Genomic DNA, 19,682 nt, shown 5'->3' with positions numbered 1-19,682 from the left:
GTAAATAAAAAAAATTAATTTCTAAATTATTGATGTGTAATTCGTTTTACAGTCATTCCATCGTCATGGTGACGTCGTTATGTTCCACCTAAACCCGATTATTTACCGGTAATTGATAATTAACATTTATTATATAGCCACGGTGTAATAAAACAAAATAAGGCATATTGATTTAAAACATGTGTTTTCTACTGTATAATGTACATTCTTACACGTTCCTTAATTGAGATAATACACAACAATACACAAAATGCACGAAAGCGTTCAAAATATTTTTTTTAATGCTAATAATTATGAAATAGATTCAAACGTGATTTATACTTTATATGTAAATGGTAAAAACGATAAATAATATATCAATAAGGGTAATCAACTAGTACGGGTATTAATGCAGTGATAAAAGAAAGAAATTACTTGCAATTCTTATGTAGGCCTTTACAACGTTCTTTGGAATAAAAATATATGTATTACACAACGACAAACAAGGCCTAGCTTTTCGTAAACGTAAATGAATATATTCCCCTTGAAAACAACCATGTTGTTAATCCCACGATTATCTGAGCAGACGACAGGTAGTTCGCCAAAGTCCGAAATGAGTGAGTTTGAAAAAACACCTTTACAAACTACAAAAATCATCAGTGAAAGCGAAATGGCATGGGCTCAATTAGGCCTAAAATTATCTCATTCATTTTTTATCCATTCATCTCTATTTGTTATGCCATAGTGCTTGCTACACTCCGACGAATTTCTCCATCTTTTTATGCGAAAAAAGAACCCATAATCTCAGCTCTATAAAGAAGTTAGCCCACTACAATTTTTTTCGAAGTTCATGGAATAACAAGTTGATACTAGCAATCAGTGCTTATACACCCTACCCGTCTCGAGTCATTAGTTGTTTAATGAGCCTACATCAATTTACATAGATTATAGTTTATAGAATCAAAACATACCAACACGAAGACACGCTGTAAACGTCATAGATTTGACTCTAATGAATCTAATAAAGAAATCCATCAAAAGGATTTGTTAATAATGCATTATAGACGAATGTTTTATAGATATACGATAATTACAAAATATTTCAATCAAGCAATGGATTGGTGAAGCAATGAAAATTGACTCTCGCATCTGTGTTTGGGAGATGAAGATGAGGGAGAATGAGCATGTTCCACCGTGTTAGAATGGGACGAAATGATGGGGTTGGTCATGGAGACGTGTAAGGGCGGTGATGTAAGTCGGTGGCATAATTATTTTTCCGTCACTTAAGCCAACAACTTTTAGAAGGCGCTATTGAATCAATTTATGACATTGGAGAAGTGTGAGTGGTATCTTACTCAGCATTTGAAAATGAGAATTGTTGTCTAGTTTATTGCGCCCGCTATAGTTGAGACATTGTTATAATCAGTGAACATAACAAAATAACTGGCATGATAAGTTTATAATTTATTCCAGCATCTTTACAATAAATAAATCATACGTTAGTATTTAATTCATTACATTACAACATATATAACATTGGATAAATAATAAATGTATTAAATAAAATAGTTAATATTTCAATAGACGTTAACAAAGTTATTAGTGTATGAATATAGATACAGATTAACCCAGTAACTCAAATGTTATGCTATACTCGGTGGCCGTTTTCTTTTAAAATTCATTACATTTCACGGATGGCATCACAATAAAATCAGTGAAGCTTAAAATTAAAACAGTTAAATCCAAGTCAGATATTTTGGTTAAAATTTACTGTGTACCCTGTTAGTTTAAGTCGAGCCTAAATATTATTTTTATTTAATCGACGACGAAGTGTGACTGTGTCAATTGAATCCTTTAAAGTTTGAAGAAATAGGCCCACGTCATTTTAGTGTATTGAGTCTCTGGGTTAATGTAGACCTAACGTTATATGCTATAAATCTAGTATTACAAACAATAAACATATCGTTCAATAAGAGACACGCACGTCATCATAATAGTACTTGATATGGATTTTGCAATATATTTTTATTTTTACAATAATGAACCAATTTCAGACATTCACCAACTGATTACGAAACATAAGGCAAAAAAAAGTTAATAATCGCAACCCGTTACACGCGCGCGTACATACATTGATATAGCTATACACGATCATCAATCCCATGTCTGTTAGAATCGATATGCAAAAGTAGAATTGATTTTCGGTACTAAAACAAAAATCATATGAATAATAATTACTATTATAGTACTACACTCTATACCAGAGTTGCAAACACAAATGTAGCGTAACATCTATGTCATATTTACCATGTTATTTTTTATATGCATTGAATTTGCGAAATAAAAGTTTAAATATAATTATAATGTGCAATAATTTAATAATTAGGCATAAAGCAAGTATTACATACAACTATATTATTATTATTAAGTAATATACTACAATAATTAAAGCTAGGGAATGTCCCCTTTGTCGAATTAAGTATGTTGATCATCAGTTGAGGGCAATACAGATAGTTACCCTTGCATGTTTTCACTGTCTGCTCTCATTTGAAGAAACTCAGCATATTCACCATGTATCTGTATGAAAAAAAAAAAGAAAACAATAAATAATAAAAAAACAAGGCATCATAAAATTATAATATGTAAGTTTATTTTATTTCCATTAAAACTTTAATGCATTTTTTTGCCATAAAGAAAATCACAAAGAAATTGTTCACCACGTCAAAAAAAAAGGTACATTTTGACAACCGTCCAATCATGGCTGCATAATTACCTTTTCAAGATAATCAATGAAGTCACGAAATGTAGATTTGAACGTTTTCTCCTCGTCGTCAAATTGATTTATAAAAGCTATGTCCATAATATCATCACTGAAGATACTGGTACTTCTTTTTTTTCTCCATCCTTGTGGTTTAGCATCTCCTACAGTAGGCCTATCGGTATCTCTCTTGGCAGCAGCGGCATAATATGCTATATTCTGATTTCTCCGTAGCGCCCTCTGTCTGCTTGCTTCCATTGCGTCAACTAAATCCACCAATCGGCGAACGCCACGTACTACATTTTGTCCTTTACTGTTCAGTTCTGTTGAATCAAGTGCTCTTCTTGTGTTTGCATTAGTTTCATCAGCCTGGTTACATCTGCAGTTAATTGCCAACACTAATACTAACACTATACCTATATTTTTGAGTAATGCCATTGCAGTCATGATCACTGTAAGGTAAAGGTCATTAGAACATCAGTTTCTCGGTAAAGAATTGTCAGTAAAAGTGCACTTGAAACAACTGTTAATGGTTGCCAGGTAGAATAACGTTATTGTATGCAGTTCAGCTAATAGATGTTGGGATAATTCTAATGGTGTACACTTAACAGTAAACAAATGCCAACTTTGCGTCAATGTCTACTAGTTTTCTCTAGGAAGACAATTCATTTGACCAGCAGGCCTATTAAACATCCATCAAGTCAATTGCTAAAACATACGCATAATCTATTTGTTGCAACAATTTTGGAACATTTAAAGATGTATTGTCCCCCAAAAACATGAAAAATGAAGATTAATTAAATCAGACTTTGAATATGTTATTTTGTAGTTTAGTAATAAAGTTAATCACTTACATTTTTTTTTTCAACCAGAAACCCACTGGCTGGCAGCAAATTTGGTCATTTTTTGCTTTAAATTACAGTGTCAGCTAAATACATTCTTTTTCAATCCAATTTTTGGTCAAAGTAGATAACTCTTATGTTACATTAAAATGGCTTTTTCAACAACAATTTTGTTGAGAATTATTTTTTCAGGGGGACAATACATCTTTAAAATACCATATGAAATCCAGTATTTGAAACCATTACCAATTTAAACCACAATTTTAAACTATAATGTTACAGTTTTAATATTGCAATTATAATTAAAACGTATGTAATGCTATTTTTAAAAGAACATTTTCAAACATTTGCATTTGTGGGATTAAAGCAAATTTTACTGCTCTTTCAATTTATTTTTTAACATCGTTGTTTATTAATCATGATTATTATTTTATTTGAGTGTAATACTGTATGTTTTATCTTCGTGAATGCAAATGTATCGTGCCAACAGTGAATGTTCCCACTATTAAACTTACGATATACATTATACATTTTTTTAAGACATTTTTAAATAACTAATACTGAAGAAATTAAAATAAACAAGTAAGGCCTATTTTGATTGTTATAATTAAGGATTTATTAAACCTGAATTTCATTTAAAAAAAAACCATATAGAAATAGAAATATTTCTAACTATAATTTAGTTTAAACAAGTTGTTTTGTTTCCGACTTGTTTGTCGGAAATAAATAAGCTTTATAAAGTTAGATTCTTTCTTTCTATTAACAATTCCTTTTCTTGAATAGAATATAATTTGTAAACTATTGGTGCAGATAAAATATTGTAAAAACTTACCTTAATATTATTATTATAACTGCAGATCGTTTCCAATTTAGTAGTGATAGAACTCTTCTCTTCTGCGTAACTTTCTAACAACTTCGGAAACCATATTTTCTCCCGCTTATAAAGCAGAGAGTTAATTATTCACGGAAGTGGTGTCCTTTTATGTTTGCGCGCATCAAATAACCGCTTCCTCAGATACATATAGTACGCGGTCACGCAATTCATTAACGGTTTAATTAAGGGTGATTTACATATTTGTTTTCTCAATTTTTGGTGTCGGATAGAGACAAATTTAAGTACCAAAACGCGTCATACAACTACTAGGACACGGTAGTACACGCGATACGTCAATGGTAGAGTATACAAATTATAACTTATCATTAGAATATTTTGTTTGTTTAGTATTGTATATATTTGCAAATCGAGAGAGCCTTATTAACCGCAAAAGCGCTAAGTTTAGTAAATGTACACGTTCGCTAACTGCATTTACACACACTGGTTGTAATCGCTGTTCGTATGACTTAAATAGTTTGTTGACCTCTTACACAAATAGGACCGTATCTCTCTATATCTACACTGTATATATTTATTTATAGCTGCAGTACATATGCATGGGAATATAATATACTGTATCTTAAGATCAATGATTATATTTGCATATCATAAAATACAATTATGAAGGTTTAATTTAGCATTTTGCCAAAAATATCAATAATATTGTAATGAAAAATATAAACAGTAGATTTTAGCTTCTAAACTGTCATTATGCCTCTCAAAATGTCTACTTTTCGGTTAAAAAATAAATACAGAATAATGCCCGTTAGGCGACGAAAAATAGATAAATAAACATTTTTCTCTCTGAAAAAAAAAACAATTAGAAAAATATCTTCATAGAACCATTTTTATACTTTCTTCGATTAATTTAATATAATCATAAATACAATGAACATTTTTACAATACAATGATAATATAACGATTTTGGTTTTTAAAAAAATAGAGAGAGACGATAGTTCATGAAAGTGGTACTATGCTAAAGTTCAAAATCTTCTTGCGGTTTTAAACTTGACAGATAATTGCTTTTCACAAGTATACTATATTAATTTTATTGAACCATTCCACGCGGAAATTACCATGTTATAATACCAATCAAAGGAAGAATAAGCATACATGGCCGTGAACTGTGTAACGACAAAATAAAACGTGTTATTTTTTTCTGAAAACATTTGTTGACAACTAGGGAACTAGTTATGTCCTAAAATAATAGGAGTCCTAAAATAATAGTCATAACTTGTATCTCATTTTCTATACGTACGTAATAATAATATTTTCCCTTATAAGCTTTCTCTAGACCATTTCTTTTAAGCCTACACACATCGCTCTTACATAGATGAACAACTAATATTTATTTTTCCCCTCATGGTTCTAACAAGGTCATCTCACAACAGGATGCTTACTTCGTGAGATCAAATGGTTTATTTGTGGCTGCCACACGATCAGTTCCACTGAGAATAGATGCATATTTCAGTACTGTTGGTATTTGTAACAGCTAGAAGATTAAAGGACTTTTGCGAGTTCCTACCTCGGGAAGGCGAGCTGAATGTCCTGTTGTTAGGTTATTATTAGTTGTTATACATTTACTTTGAACTAACCTACGATGATGCTCTTTTATATAATAAAAATATGTCCAACTGTATGTAGGCCTATACTATAAATCAGAAGGAAATACCTTTCAAACCGGGTTGTTTATAATAATGTGTGTTATGTAATGATGTTTATCTTGTCATTATTTCTATTTCAGCAACATTTTAATTTTGCTTCTTGTAGGAATAAGTTTAAAATGGAAGATGAATGCGAAAGTAAACTTTCTAATAACATCCACAGTATCAAACTTTAGCTTGCAAACTTGAATTCAGCAAGAGAAGTTTGATAAGTTTAGACAAGTTGTAATAGCAACTGGCAGTGAATTAGTTAATGGCAATTTATAGTCATTTGATCGAGAGAGTAAACACTTTAGAAAAGTACCAACATCTTCTACAAATCATGGTAAGATTTGGCGAGGTCTGGTTTTAAGCTCTGTCTACACTATCAAAGTTTGTGTGACAAAAAGTGTGATGTGCTCAAATATGGTAGCGATGTGCTCAGATATGGTAGTGATATGACATCATCAAGTTCATATATGGGCACATTTTTTGTCCCATAAAGTTTGATAGTGTAGACAGAGCTTAAGCTAGTCTTGAATATTGTTTTACTTTTTACTGTCAAGTCTATCCCCATAACAGGAATTTTGGAGCCATTTTTCTTTTAGTAATATGGCACTCCATCTCAAGACCCATGATTTCAACTAAATTATTTGAATTATGTGGTCACGTATTCATGTATTGACCACTCCAGGAAAAGGTAAGATATCTCACTCTTCCTTGACCACCTAAACGATTCAGTGAAAAGTTGATTTAGCCACACCAACAACCTTGAGTAACGTTTCAATAAAAAAAGATGTTCACCTCTCATGGTATATGTGTTCAAAAGCCACAGAAGCATGACCTCTTGGGGTTCAGCAGGGTTCAAAAGAAATTGTTTGATAAATATTGATAAATAAATTTCTACATTAAGTTATGTATATGACATAAGTGTTTACACTTTCAAATTTATCTATTATACTATAATTTATTATTTGTCACGGAGATATTAATGGTAATTTCGTATGATGTGCTTTGTATTGCTGTGGAAACATATGTACAGAGCCGCAAATATAGCCCAAAATAAGCACATGAACTATGTATCAAGTGAGCAAACCGATGGTTCATTTCATTCATGCATTCATCTTTTTATTTCGGAATACCATGGTGACATAATATATCCATAGCAAAAGAGAGACAAAATGAAATCCTAATCTAAGAGCTCATAAACAAAAATATAAATATAAAGTCAATGCAACAAGGCATTCCATTGTATGTGCATTCTTGACACATTAAGAACGTGTCGATTAATGGCCATGATCAAAGAATTACTACTAGGCCTACTACATTTGACATGGGAAATGAAAATGAATGAACCACATTTGTGCGAATATGCTAACATCGTCTCAAAACAAGGTACAGCACAATAAACAGAAAGGAACAATATACAGGGTATCCCAAAGTGAACTAAATCACAGTTAGTCAATTAACAGTTTAAAAAAAAAAATAATTTATATAATTTTTTTAAATTATGTGTTTGTGTCTTGTCCTGAATGTTGTATATAAATAACGATTGGTAACCAAATTGAAAAGTACACGCTTCTTTTGGTGCTTTATTTTGTAAATCTTGTAAATGTTTCAATCAATATGTTCTGTTCTACTGCAATTTGAAATTAATTTTATTGTAAAGCAATATCATTTAAATTATAGCTTATAGGTTATAAGTTCAATAACCTGACACGCAACTACAGTATATATATATATCCATTATACAGAAAATATATCTGAAACCCCTGGAAACTACAAAAAAAAACATAACAATTTACAAAACCTCAACCAAGTGACCAATCGGTCAGCAAACTGCCCGATCACCAGATATAACCAAACTGGCATTGGTTCTTCGAATGACCAATACAGGAAACTAAATAAAACACCGCGTACTAAAACAGGAATGATTTCATTTACTGACCAATCAAGATGGGCCAATGAAATACGTTTGCATGTATATACTGTATTGATGTTTATAGCTTATAGCTTATTTACCTTTTCCCGCAAAAAAGCGTGAGTTGAGTTAAATCACTAATGCTTAAAAGCCACATGAATGCTGCCTCTTCATATGGCACAAAGGCTTTAGTTGTTGGCCCATACAATGTTTAAGTCTTTTAAAAGAATCAGCAAATGAAACACATAGACAAACTGGCCTACAGATTAACCAAAACACTAAACAACGTGGGCGAACACACATTCTTCCGTGGAAATCTTAGTGTTATTTGATCATTGATTGCTAGGCTGTGATTTCCCTTCTCCAAATAATAGCTTACCTAAACATACATGCCTGTGGTACACCACCCAAATCACTTGTTTACCAAGAGTTAATCGTCTCAATGCAAATCCTCTAAAATAGTAACAGTAAATAACTTACCAGTTATCAGTTAATTTCCAGTCCAAAAAGTCATAAACTGGAGGCCTATATTATATCTGCTGTAGGCCTAATCAAATAATTATCCTAATTATGTTACGAGTTCCATTAATTTAGACATCGTAGATTATTTTGCACACATCACAACAGTGAACCGTAAACCAGTTTTGAAAAAAAACAAGGACGACAGGAATGTCACCTATTTTGCATAATAATAAATGACGTAACTTTCTTGAATCAATTACAACAAAGGTGTGATTACGTGTAACTATTTCTTTGATCAGTCGAATAGAAAAAAAAAATGATGATACTTATATCATTATTACATTGTTTTATTGATGCAAATGAAATACGTTTATATAAAGTTAATTACTACTATTATTCAAATTGATAGCCACTTGTCAAGCACACGATTATCACGTTGGAACTTTACAATTAAGAAGACGATCGTTTTATTTTCTTTTCAGGCATCATGATTATGAATATCCAACAGTCCTCATTATCGTCATCGTCGTTATTGTCATCTTCATGTTTTTCATCTTCATTCTCATCATCATAATCATCATCATCATCGTCATCATAATCATCATCTTCATCATCATCATCATCGTCATTATTGCCATCGATATCTCCAATATAACGATGGCACCAAATAATGTAGGGCCTATACTAATATTCTTGTGTGTCTAAAGGTATTTATATAACCTACAGCATAAGTTTTTATTGATTTTTAAATTGATTATGACAGAAAATAAGTTACTGTAAATAATTTCCTCTAATCTACATCTTTTTAATGTTTTTTTTTTTTCGTTTTTTTTTTATCTCGTTATGAATGTTCGTATAATAATTTAATTGTAATGTCTGAATTTTCAGCTCACCAAATAAACAAAAAATAACAACAATGTTGTGTATTATTATTGTTATACCAGACCAATGTAGATCTTGTCTACTATATTTAATTGATCAATAATGTACAAATCATAAATAACATACGAAATTACGACAAATAAGATAGGTATAAAAACCATACTGGTTGTACAGATATTCGGATTGAAACTACTATTATTAGGTTTCCTTGATGTCTTCTGTAGTTTAGACTTGACTTAAACAGGTCAAGGGTCATTGGAGAGTCAGTAACTCACAATAAAATCTACATAGTTTACTCATTCTAAACAATTTTGTTACATTTATCTTAAAGATTGTAATTACAAGCACTAAAACAAAATAAAGTTATTCAAAATATATGATAGTAAATGCTTCGTTAATCTCAAGGTTTGTTTTATAAAAAAGTACAATTTAATACAATTATTTAAAATTGAAAATGACAATAACAAATTAACATGTATTATAAATATGGTATAATTCTTTTTAAATTACATACAAACCTTTATATATATAACATTAAAATATAAAATTACTTTTAATTAATTTCTTTTTCTTCTGTGTAACATGGTACACAGTCAGTATAATTTTTGAAGCGGACAAGCCAGTTGTTTTGTGTAAGATGAGTAAATATCTACATTATGACATATTTATCGAATTTTATCTATTGCAGAGATAAATAATTATTTGTTACGTATCTGTGAAGTTAATTATATTATTTAATTACTATATAGAATATAGATCAATACTATTATTTATAGAACTCTATGCTACACTAACATTGACTGCTTACTTAAATCAAATTAGCTTTAAGGTAAGACATACCTTAAAGGTATAATTTTCGTCTGATAACAATCACCTTTTGTTGCACCAGGAAACAGTTATGTAATTTAACTTTTCCTTAGTTGCACTAACAGTAAAATGACAAGAAGCCCAATTCAGACAACACGAGGCCCGACGAAACGTTTTGACTCGTCTGCATTGAATCCTGACGTGACGAGTCGTTGTGAGATAGCGTCGGGCGTAGTTTTCAAGTCGTCGGGAGAACATGTTTAATTTTCTCCCGACGATAGGACTCGTCGTACGACGCTGTCTGAGTTGGCCTCATTAAAAAAATTAATAATGTAAACAAAAGCATAACGGAAAATGTTAACAACAATAGCATTGAATAATCATAATACTAATTATGCAATGTCTACCCCGTAAATGTATCTTCGTCTCCATCTGTTTGTTGTAAAACAAATTCATAGCTATCGCTATTTTCGAACTTGATCTGGGACTTGTTGGACGATGTTCGCATCCAATGAAAGAACAATTCTCTAAACTGTATAAAAAAAAAGAAAGGTTTGGAAAAATTGTAGTCAAATATGTTTTGGATATAAGAAATGCATATTCCATTTTAAGCTTTGAAACTAGTGTTAGCAAAGTGATTAGAAATTTTAAAAAATGTAATGAAATAAAAAAATTCGTCTTGTACATTCGAGTAGTTGTGCCCTGACGTGATTACTATTGCCAGGTCATACTCAGTATATCAATAGTAAATTCGAAGCTTACCAATAATTACTTTATTTATAAAATCTAATAATACACATTATATAATTTATTGAAAATAATTTATTATTAGTGAGGAGATTTTCCACGTCTTTGAATTTTATTACACACGTTGTTTTTTATTTTTAAAGAAAACAAATTGTTGTAAAGTGTCCAGATTTAACAATTAGTTACATTATCTAGAACCCAGTGCTTTCGAAAGAGTGCTACTCAGATTCACTTACTCATCTCACCCCTCCTGACGTTCTTGGTTGGCGCTGCACTGTAGATTCCGTGGGTCCATAGACAATCAGAATGTCCTTGAGTATACATTTTACGGTATAAAAAAAATCAAATAAAACAAATTACCTTTCCAAGATCTTCTAAGAAATCTTTAACATCCAATTTTAACTCGTTAACGTCTGAGTCCAACTGCTGTATAAATGTAATATCCATCAAGTTGTGTCCGAAAGTGCTTCTTTTTTTCCTCCAGCCCTGCGTCTTAAATTCTCCACCCTTCCTCTTGGGAGTGTAGCGATCTTGCTCTTTTCTGCGCTCTGCTTCTCTTTCTTGGTTTCTTTCCATATTGGTGATCGTCTCCAGAATTCTATATACTTTCTGAACAATGCTCATCCCTTCCTTGTGAAGTGTTTTGTCTTCTGGTGTTTTGTTGTCGGTACGCTCACTACTTACGCATACACAAAGGACAAGGACAACACATACAGTGACCATTCGTTTATACTCCATCTTTTGAACCCTGTTAAACAGATAGATTAAATATGAATCTCACTATCTTTATAATTTTACTTTTTTACCTAGACTTAAAGGTCATTACAGTTGTTTGTGACGTCACAACAAAAACATTTCTACAAGTAGTAGGATGAATTAGGCATACCATGGGTCAAGAATGATTTGTTTTTTTCCAAAAACTGAATAGTAAACTAAAACTAAACTAAAATGTATCACCTTTAAATTAAAGACACCACTAATTTATAGTTATGACTTTACCTATAATATGAAAAATAAATGAACGATTAGTAGGCCTACAGTAAAGTTACAATAAAAATAAATGTTTTTTATTGTTTAAATAAAGTCTAATTTAATTTTTTGTTGCTGACTTCGAAAGAACATTAATTTTACCTAAGTTCAATAAAATGAAAACAGTAAAATAAACTGATAAACTTACTGATGAAAGTCTTGACCAAGAGTAACCAATACGATGACCGTTCCTCTTTGAGCCGTATCTTTAAATAGTAATTTGTTAGGAAATTTCTTCCTTTATGGGATTTTTTATAATGACCTTTAATTTCTGCTTAACGAAATTAAGTGGCGTTCTTGAAATTTATAAACAGTGGATTGATTCTGAATTGGTTAGCGTGCGATGAAATATGCATGTTGCTAGGTTCGTCTCTACGACTTTGAGAGTTTACTCCGCATACATCTGCTATTAGCGGTATACTAAACGTTTTTATGGAATTTTAGGTTATTTACTTATTCGAATGGGTATTTTAAGGCCTGATTAACAGTAGACTTGAGCAAACTGTCTGAACAGGAAAATGGATATGAAAGTGCGATGTACGGAAATAAAACAAGACAACGGCGGAGATGCGTACAAATTAGGTCAAGCAAAGAGATTTTACAACGGTAAAGTCAACGAGAACATCATTTGCAAACAATTCTGAATAAAGTTCAATAAATGGATAATTACCTTTACATTAAGGTAGAGAGTATTAAATATTATGATGAGTACTACTCATTTAGTAGGCCTAATTAATGACAAGTTGTTGACCGAAATGTACCGTAACAATGTAATGTAGAAAATGAAACGCTGTTGCCGAAACTATTTTGTTTGTACATTTTTTTCGCTGCTGGAAAATACTAAAACGATATAATTATCATAAAAAATAAAAACATAACTATTACAAGGTGATGTGTCCATACGTTGTTTCTTTATTTCTAAATAAATAAGACAAGACTTTATATTTTTGGATCAAATTAAACAATTTCGATTCAGCAAAAAATACATTAGGTTTTCTGGATGACTTTATTAGTATTAACGAAATAAAATCCCATAACAATTCTCAGATATTTAGAAATAATTTGTAATGCGATATACATTTAAGAGAGATTTCCTTTATTTTACGGATGAAAAACTATATAAATCAAATAGGAATATAAACCAAACAGAAATTATATGTTACTTAGTAGTGTTTTGGTAAGTTTACTTTATAATTTTTTTGTATCGAATAATGGAGACTCTACCTTACCTTGAATATGTTATTCATCTTTTTAAACACATTACGCGTGCGTAGAAGTTTGGGTTGAATTTTTATAGATTTTCTAAACGACGGAATATTTTACGATCGCGAAACTTAATTAAACAATGTTAATTTGTAGATAGTATATATATAAAATTATGATTTAGAAAATACATTGTACTGTACCAAAACAGTGAATAGAAGCACTATTACATTTATTTCTTTCTTCTGATTTTTTCAGAATCGTAAAATGAACTATAAGGACCAGTGCTTATACTTACTTCGGTAAGTTAGTGATTACGTTTTCATCGTATACCGTACAATACTACGTCAGTAACATTCAACCAGTGTGCAAATAGTAATTAACTATCAGGTTGTGATTGAAATAAATTAACTAAACACTGGACAGCCTTAGTAACCCCCAATTGATGTGCAGGAGCACACACTCACATACCACCCACACCCCATTCTACAATACCAAAGGAATACGTGATGTGGTGTAGTGAGAAAAAAACATTATGCCTGTTTACTTTCGGTTGCATGACGGGATATCAAATGTACCCGAACGTACTGTATTTCAGCGTTGGGATACCGACTGCATAACAATGCAGTAATCTGAAAGCTACAAGCACGTATAATGATGTGTTTATATATTGCTTCAAATGCTTCATTCAAGTCTTACACAATGTAACTACACTGTTGTAAAGTAGTTACATAATTTATAATACATGATAATATAATACAGAATTTGGAATGTTACCAGAGGCCCTAAAAAATTTGCCACAAAACACGCACAGATAACGGATATTCCACCGACTGCACGTTTGCTGTACGCCTATTCAAAATAAAGGCTTACACATAAGTTAAAACTATATTTATATACAAATTATCCTTTAAATAAACAGCTCTTATGTCAAAGATAACTAACAATAACCTGACTGGACTTTTATACCGATTGTTTTGGTAAAATTTACTGTACCTACTTAAATACAGATGCTTATAATATGTTGTTTATTGTACACTTTTAGATGTTGTTTTCGTTGCGTCGGTCTGTGTCCAAGTATGTTAGTTGGTCTGTCAGTCCCATTGTGTTGATACTATATCATCGTGTCTTATTAAATCCCATTATATTACATATTTACAAATCTAAAAATTGTGCAATATTGTCTTATAAAATGATACGCACACATTATACTGTATTATTACATGTATAACATTCATAGCATAATAAATATAAATGTAATATTTAAAATATCTAATAACGAGTAACTCGTACAATTATATTTAAATTTATGGAACAGCCTATTAAAATCAATACAAAATGAAGATAATAACAAAATATTATTAACTAGTGTCAATTGGAAGCTTATCGTAGTCGTTATAAATCTAATAAAAAAAAAGAAATAAATAAATCAAAGTATAGAGTATAAAGGAGGTTTGAGTTAGTTAGGCTTACAATTAGGTAGAAATTACATTTAAGCGTTAGGACGTTATGTATGAATGAACTTATGTGGTAAATAATCATTCTATTAGTTACTCAAGTGTGGCCCTATTCCAGGAATACGCCGAGTCCACTGTGAAACTGTAAAAATGTGTTACCTATAATACCCACATTTAATTAAAATTTAAAGTAAATTTCAGGAAATAACATAACGTTCTTAGGGTAGCCATGAGATTTCGTTTCGGGACAACGATCGATCTTTTGTACAAATTACCGTCTCCTTGCATCTGCCGTCCTGAAACGAAATATTGCCACTGTTTTCCTTTTTCGTCTAAATGATATTTCCTAACTGACAATTCTTGTGAACCCCTAACTGACAATTCTTGTGAACCCCTAACTGACAATTCTTGTGAACCCCTAACTGACAATTCTTGTGAACCCCTAACTGACAATTCTTGTGAACCCCTAACTGACAATTCTTGTGAACCCCTAACTGACAATTCTTGTGAACCCCTAACTGACAATTCTTGTGAACCCCTAACTGACAATTCTTGTGAACCCCTAACTGACAATTCTTGTGAACCCCTAACTGACAATTCTTGTGAACCCCTAACTGACAATTCTTGTGAACCCCTAACTGACAATTCTTGTGAACCCCTAACTGACAATTCTTGTGAACCCCTAACTGACAATTCTTGTGAACCCCTAACTGACAATTCTTGTGAACCCCTAACTGACAATTCTTGTGAACCCCTAACTGACAATTCTTGTGAACCCCTAACTGACAATTCTTGTGAACCCCTAACTGACAATTCTTGTGAACCCCTAACTGACAATTCTTGTGAACCCCTAACTGACAATTCTTGTGAACCCCTAACTGACAATTCTTGTGAACCAAATGCAAAATACTGCACACAAATGTACAGTTGGATTCCCATCATTTAACGAATAAATAAAACGGTCATTAACATTTTTTGGTAAACCTATAAGACGAGGAGTGTTTAAATAATTGCACATGCTTTTGATTCTCTGTGTTGTGAGTAGACGGCCGGTGAGGGCGAATCTTCAATACCGTTGCTGGTGGTTGCAGTTTCACCTGGTTCAGTCTGCTCTCTTATTGAAGATATGCCACCCGGATGACCGTTGCCACCCGCGTCTGTGAATTAGTACAAACATTATTCATTTCGATACAATAGGCCTACATTTTGTATGTATGTACTAAGAAAAGACATTTCTTAACATGCAACAAGCGACATATTTTAATTACTTTGTAATAACCTGTGGCAAATTTGTCGCACTTTGTAATATGCTGGAATGACTGAGCTGTTGCACTTTTTAATTACTGTATGCTGTCCGTCAAACTTTGTATTACAAAGTGCGACGTAATACACGTCAATAGAGGGAGAAATTTAACACTTACTTGACCGTAAAGAACCCTTAGATGCACTTCGTTCAACAGTGGAGTAAACATTTCCTCCAGGTCTAAGCCTCGATTTGTCAGGAGATTTTATGTCATCTGGATATACCATAGGTACTACTTTATCTTGGTCTGTGTTGGAAAGTTCTGAAAATACAAACAAAAATGTAATGTCACAGAAGCAAGGCAAATAAAGTATTATTATTATTGTAAAGCATGGAGAATTTGGGTTTTTGTTCCAACTTTAAAAAAAGTATAACTTTCGGATCTAGGACTAGGCCCAATAAAAATAGACTAAAGAAATATGAAAAGATATATAAATTTTTCTGCTTATTATCTGATACAAAACCACTTTCGTCGTCAGTTTGTAAATTGTACTAAATGAATTAAGCAGAAAAGTAAAAAGACAACAAGGAATGATCTAACTTATGACTTTGAGACTTAAAACAAAATTTAAATAAAAAATTCTTAAAATGTTAACATTTTTTTTGTCTGTCAGACAATGAGTTTTATTGTTTGTCTTTTTAGAAGTGAAATATTTTTGTTTTGTTTTTTTCTCTACAGAAGTGAATTTTATTAATCTCCATGTTTCTTTTTAATTAAAATTTTAAAATAACACAATCGCACCTTTTTTAATTGGAGTTGTTGGTGAATCTTTTGCTTTGTCTGCTTTCTCTGGCGTACTTCCTCTACTGGAGCTACTCTCGGTATCTGACGTTTGACCTCTACCAAGTATTTCATCAATAGTCGCGTTCTCATTGCCCTCTAAGAAATATGTTGTCATTGAACCTTTACCTTTGACTATAATCTCACCCCTACTCGTGTAATGGAATCCACGTTTCGGTAAGCATCTAGTAACAAAAATAATAGCAATCATTACATTCGTAGAGTAGAAGTAAACAAACTAAATTGTTGGCTTATGAATGCGGGAAGTAGAAATTACTAGGTTTAGCCTAAACACTAATTATTGTTGTAGCCTTCACAGCAAATACTATTTATGTTCATTGTGTTGTGATTGTGGTCAATAAGGATTACAATTTCACCCTTCTGTTGATTCAACTCAAAATTTGAAATATTTTTAAAGACCAATGTAGCGCCCCCTATTGAGCATGATTACAATCACTTGATAGGAGGCGCTAGAGAATAAACTAGGCGGCGCTAAAGATTACTTTGGCTATTATTATTTTATTCTACAACCTAACCATAACCAATAATCAAATACTAAAATAATAATGTTCATATATCTGAAATACAGACAATATTTCGTTTGATTTGTTTTTGTCTTGCTTCTCTTAATTCTTTGATATTTTTACGTTATTTAAAAAAAACATTCGCATTCGTTAAATACTTAGCGCCACCTATTGATTACAGAATTTCTTTTACGTTTTGTTATGACGAAGACAAAGTAATAAAAATACAAGGTATAGATCCCCACTAGGACGCGACACAATGAAGTACATACAGCGCAGGTAATTCGACCAACACAATCTACATTTAGATGATCCGTCGCGCGCTTGTAATTGGTCAAATAAGTTGCTGGTATACGTCCTAGGATGAATCAAGCTATAGCCTGCGTAAAAAAAGGCGATTAAGTAAGATTACGTTGTTTAGAAAATTTTCTTCAGATTTACATTGTATAAAAAAATACGTGCGAATTGTGTTTATGAAAAATGTTTACTGATCTTTAATTGTCATTTCTTTTATAATCATTTTAGGCTTACTTGCAAACACTTTCACTCATGTGAATCTTTCCCGGAAGACCATGACTTTCCATTCTCGACGCTGTGTTGACCGTGTCCCCAAACAAGCAATATCGGGGCATCTTGTCACCAACAACTCCAGCAAGCACCGGCCCACTGTGGATACCAACACGAATCTAAAAATATCAAAAATCAAATTAAAGCCAGTTCCTACAACATATCAAACTACAGGCACACTGATATTAAGTTTCATTGGAAACGAAATAATCAATATCTTATAATATTGCAAAATTAACAAATGAAAAAAACGATACGCGTGGGTTTTATAATAATTGTAATAATGATGTACACTATACTTACTTATTAATTTTCCATTAGTATTTGTATGCTCTAAAAAATATTACTTTAAGCAATTTAAACTAACTTGCTTAAAGAATTATTTAAAAACCCCAGTTCATTGGATCGTTTAATTTATTGCAAATGTCATTCGATATTTTCATTGAAATATATTATTGAATACAAACGTGTAGATCATTGTGTGAAATGCGTGATAGTACATCAAAACGGTGCTAACGCTTGGTTCCTACTTGTGGAAGCGCGCCGTAAGTAAATTAACTAATCACGACGTGATTGATCATTCGAACTACCGCTTGTGATTAATCAATGGCTTGAATCTTACTCAATAAGAGACTGAAATAAATGTATGTATAGACGATGTGGTATGTGTGGTAAGGCCTTACTTCGTTCGGTTTCGGTAGACTATACATACAGGATTATAAAAAACCGAAACTTTACAATATCTAATATTCTTACGTACCCCGATTGGTTCTTTTGTTATTGGTGAACTGACTTCTTTCGAAGTGATCATCATACCAAGTGCCATGTTAGCAATACGGGCTGCATGAGTTTTGATAGGTAGCGGTAAGCCTCCTACAACCATGTATGCATCTCCAATTGTCTCAACCTTATCAAAATTAAAAGATATATTAATGTGTATTTTAATGATAAACATAATCAAGACTGTTGAAAACAGCCATGAAGATAGAGGGGAGGGGTGCAATTTTATATTGGTGATGCCGTTTCTTTCCAGTAAAATGTGATCATGATAATAGGTTACCAATTAAATAGTAATAGCCATCTTTCGGTAGACGAATAATAAATATTAATTTCACCAAATATACAGTAGTTCATATAATGAACTTATAGGGTCTATGAATGCGCAGATTAATCATTTTTTGTACGTCAAAGTCTTTTCCATTCTACCGTCTCGAAACGAAAGCTCGCTATACAAAAGAGAAGATATATGAAAATATAAGCATGTTCAGTTTTAGATTGAGGCATAGAGAGGTTTTTTTAAACGATCTTACCTTGTAAACATCGTGAACCGACGTAAGTCTGTCAAATCGTGTGTACAGTGCGTTTAGCATGTTGACAATGTCAATTGGACGACACTTTGAGCATATATTTGTGAAACTTACAATGTCACTAAACAATAATGTCACCATGTCATATTCACCTGAAAATAAAAATGGCACATTTACTAAATGCTCATATCTTTCATTGCTTCAGCCAATTTGACTCCTCTCCCGCCCTCTCTCCCCAAACAAATTAATGTGTAAAAGAATATTTCATTGTATGTTCAGAAAGTATTTAGATTTATATTTTAGATGGGGACTTTTCCTCTCGTCAAAAGATGGGGATTAACGTCAAAGCTCCTTGTCAAAACTCTGTATACCGAACACTTCTCAATTAATAAACAGTATATATAGATAACAGATTGTACTGGTATTACAGTAGTTTAGCACCCAGAAAAATAATATAATCGAATTTCAAACAATTCTACACACAACGTAAACAATAATAGATTATTAATAAAAGCCAAATATGACAGAAAAAAACAAGAAATACTATCAGTGGTTGTATCTTTACAAAATAAACAGAAAGCTAAATAAAAACGTA

General features: G+C 31.8%; 2 protein-coding genes across 2 annotated transcripts in view; both read right to left on the bottom strand.

Moving 5' to 3' along the window:
- Positions 1-1,422: 1,422 nt before the first annotated feature.
- LOC144843089 (uncharacterized) lies at positions 1,423-8,636 on the bottom strand. The gene is made up of 3 exons (XM_078699777.1): positions 8,499-8,636; positions 2,753-3,189; positions 1,423-2,556 (listed from the first exon to the last, which is right to left on the bottom strand). The coding sequence occupies exons 2-3, from the start codon at positions 3,182-3,184 to the stop codon at positions 2,494-2,496; spliced, it is 495 nt and encodes a 164-aa protein (XP_078555903.1). The 5' UTR covers positions 3,185-3,189; positions 8,499-8,636; the 3' UTR covers positions 1,423-2,493.
- Positions 8,637-15,436: 6,800 nt separating this feature from the next.
- Positions 15,437-19,682, bottom strand: part of LOC144843146 (guanylate cyclase soluble subunit beta-2-like) — a 40,932-nt gene continuing 36,686 nt past the window's right edge. Inside the window, exons 8-13 of the mRNA XM_078699869.1 lie at positions 19,091-19,239; positions 18,541-18,687; positions 17,745-17,899; positions 16,651-16,874; positions 16,027-16,170; positions 15,437-15,762 (exon numbers count right to left, since the gene is read on the bottom strand). Coding sequence (XP_078555995.1) covers positions 15,608-15,762; positions 16,027-16,170; positions 16,651-16,874; positions 17,745-17,899; positions 18,541-18,687; positions 19,091-19,239 — 974 coding nt within the window. The 3' untranslated portion in view covers positions 15,437-15,607. The remainder of the gene's footprint in view (positions 15,763-16,026; positions 16,171-16,650; positions 16,875-17,744; positions 17,900-18,540; positions 18,688-19,090; positions 19,240-19,682) is intronic.

The sequence above is a fragment of the Antedon bifida genome, chromosome 5, assembly GCF_963402885.1.
Source record: "Antedon bifida chromosome 5, ecAntBifi1.1, whole genome shotgun sequence".
Taxonomy (NCBI): domain Eukaryota; kingdom Metazoa; phylum Echinodermata; class Crinoidea; order Comatulida; family Antedonidae; genus Antedon; species Antedon bifida.
The sequence above is the reverse complement of the archived record's forward strand: the minus strand, read 5'-3'. Positions and strand labels throughout refer to the sequence as shown.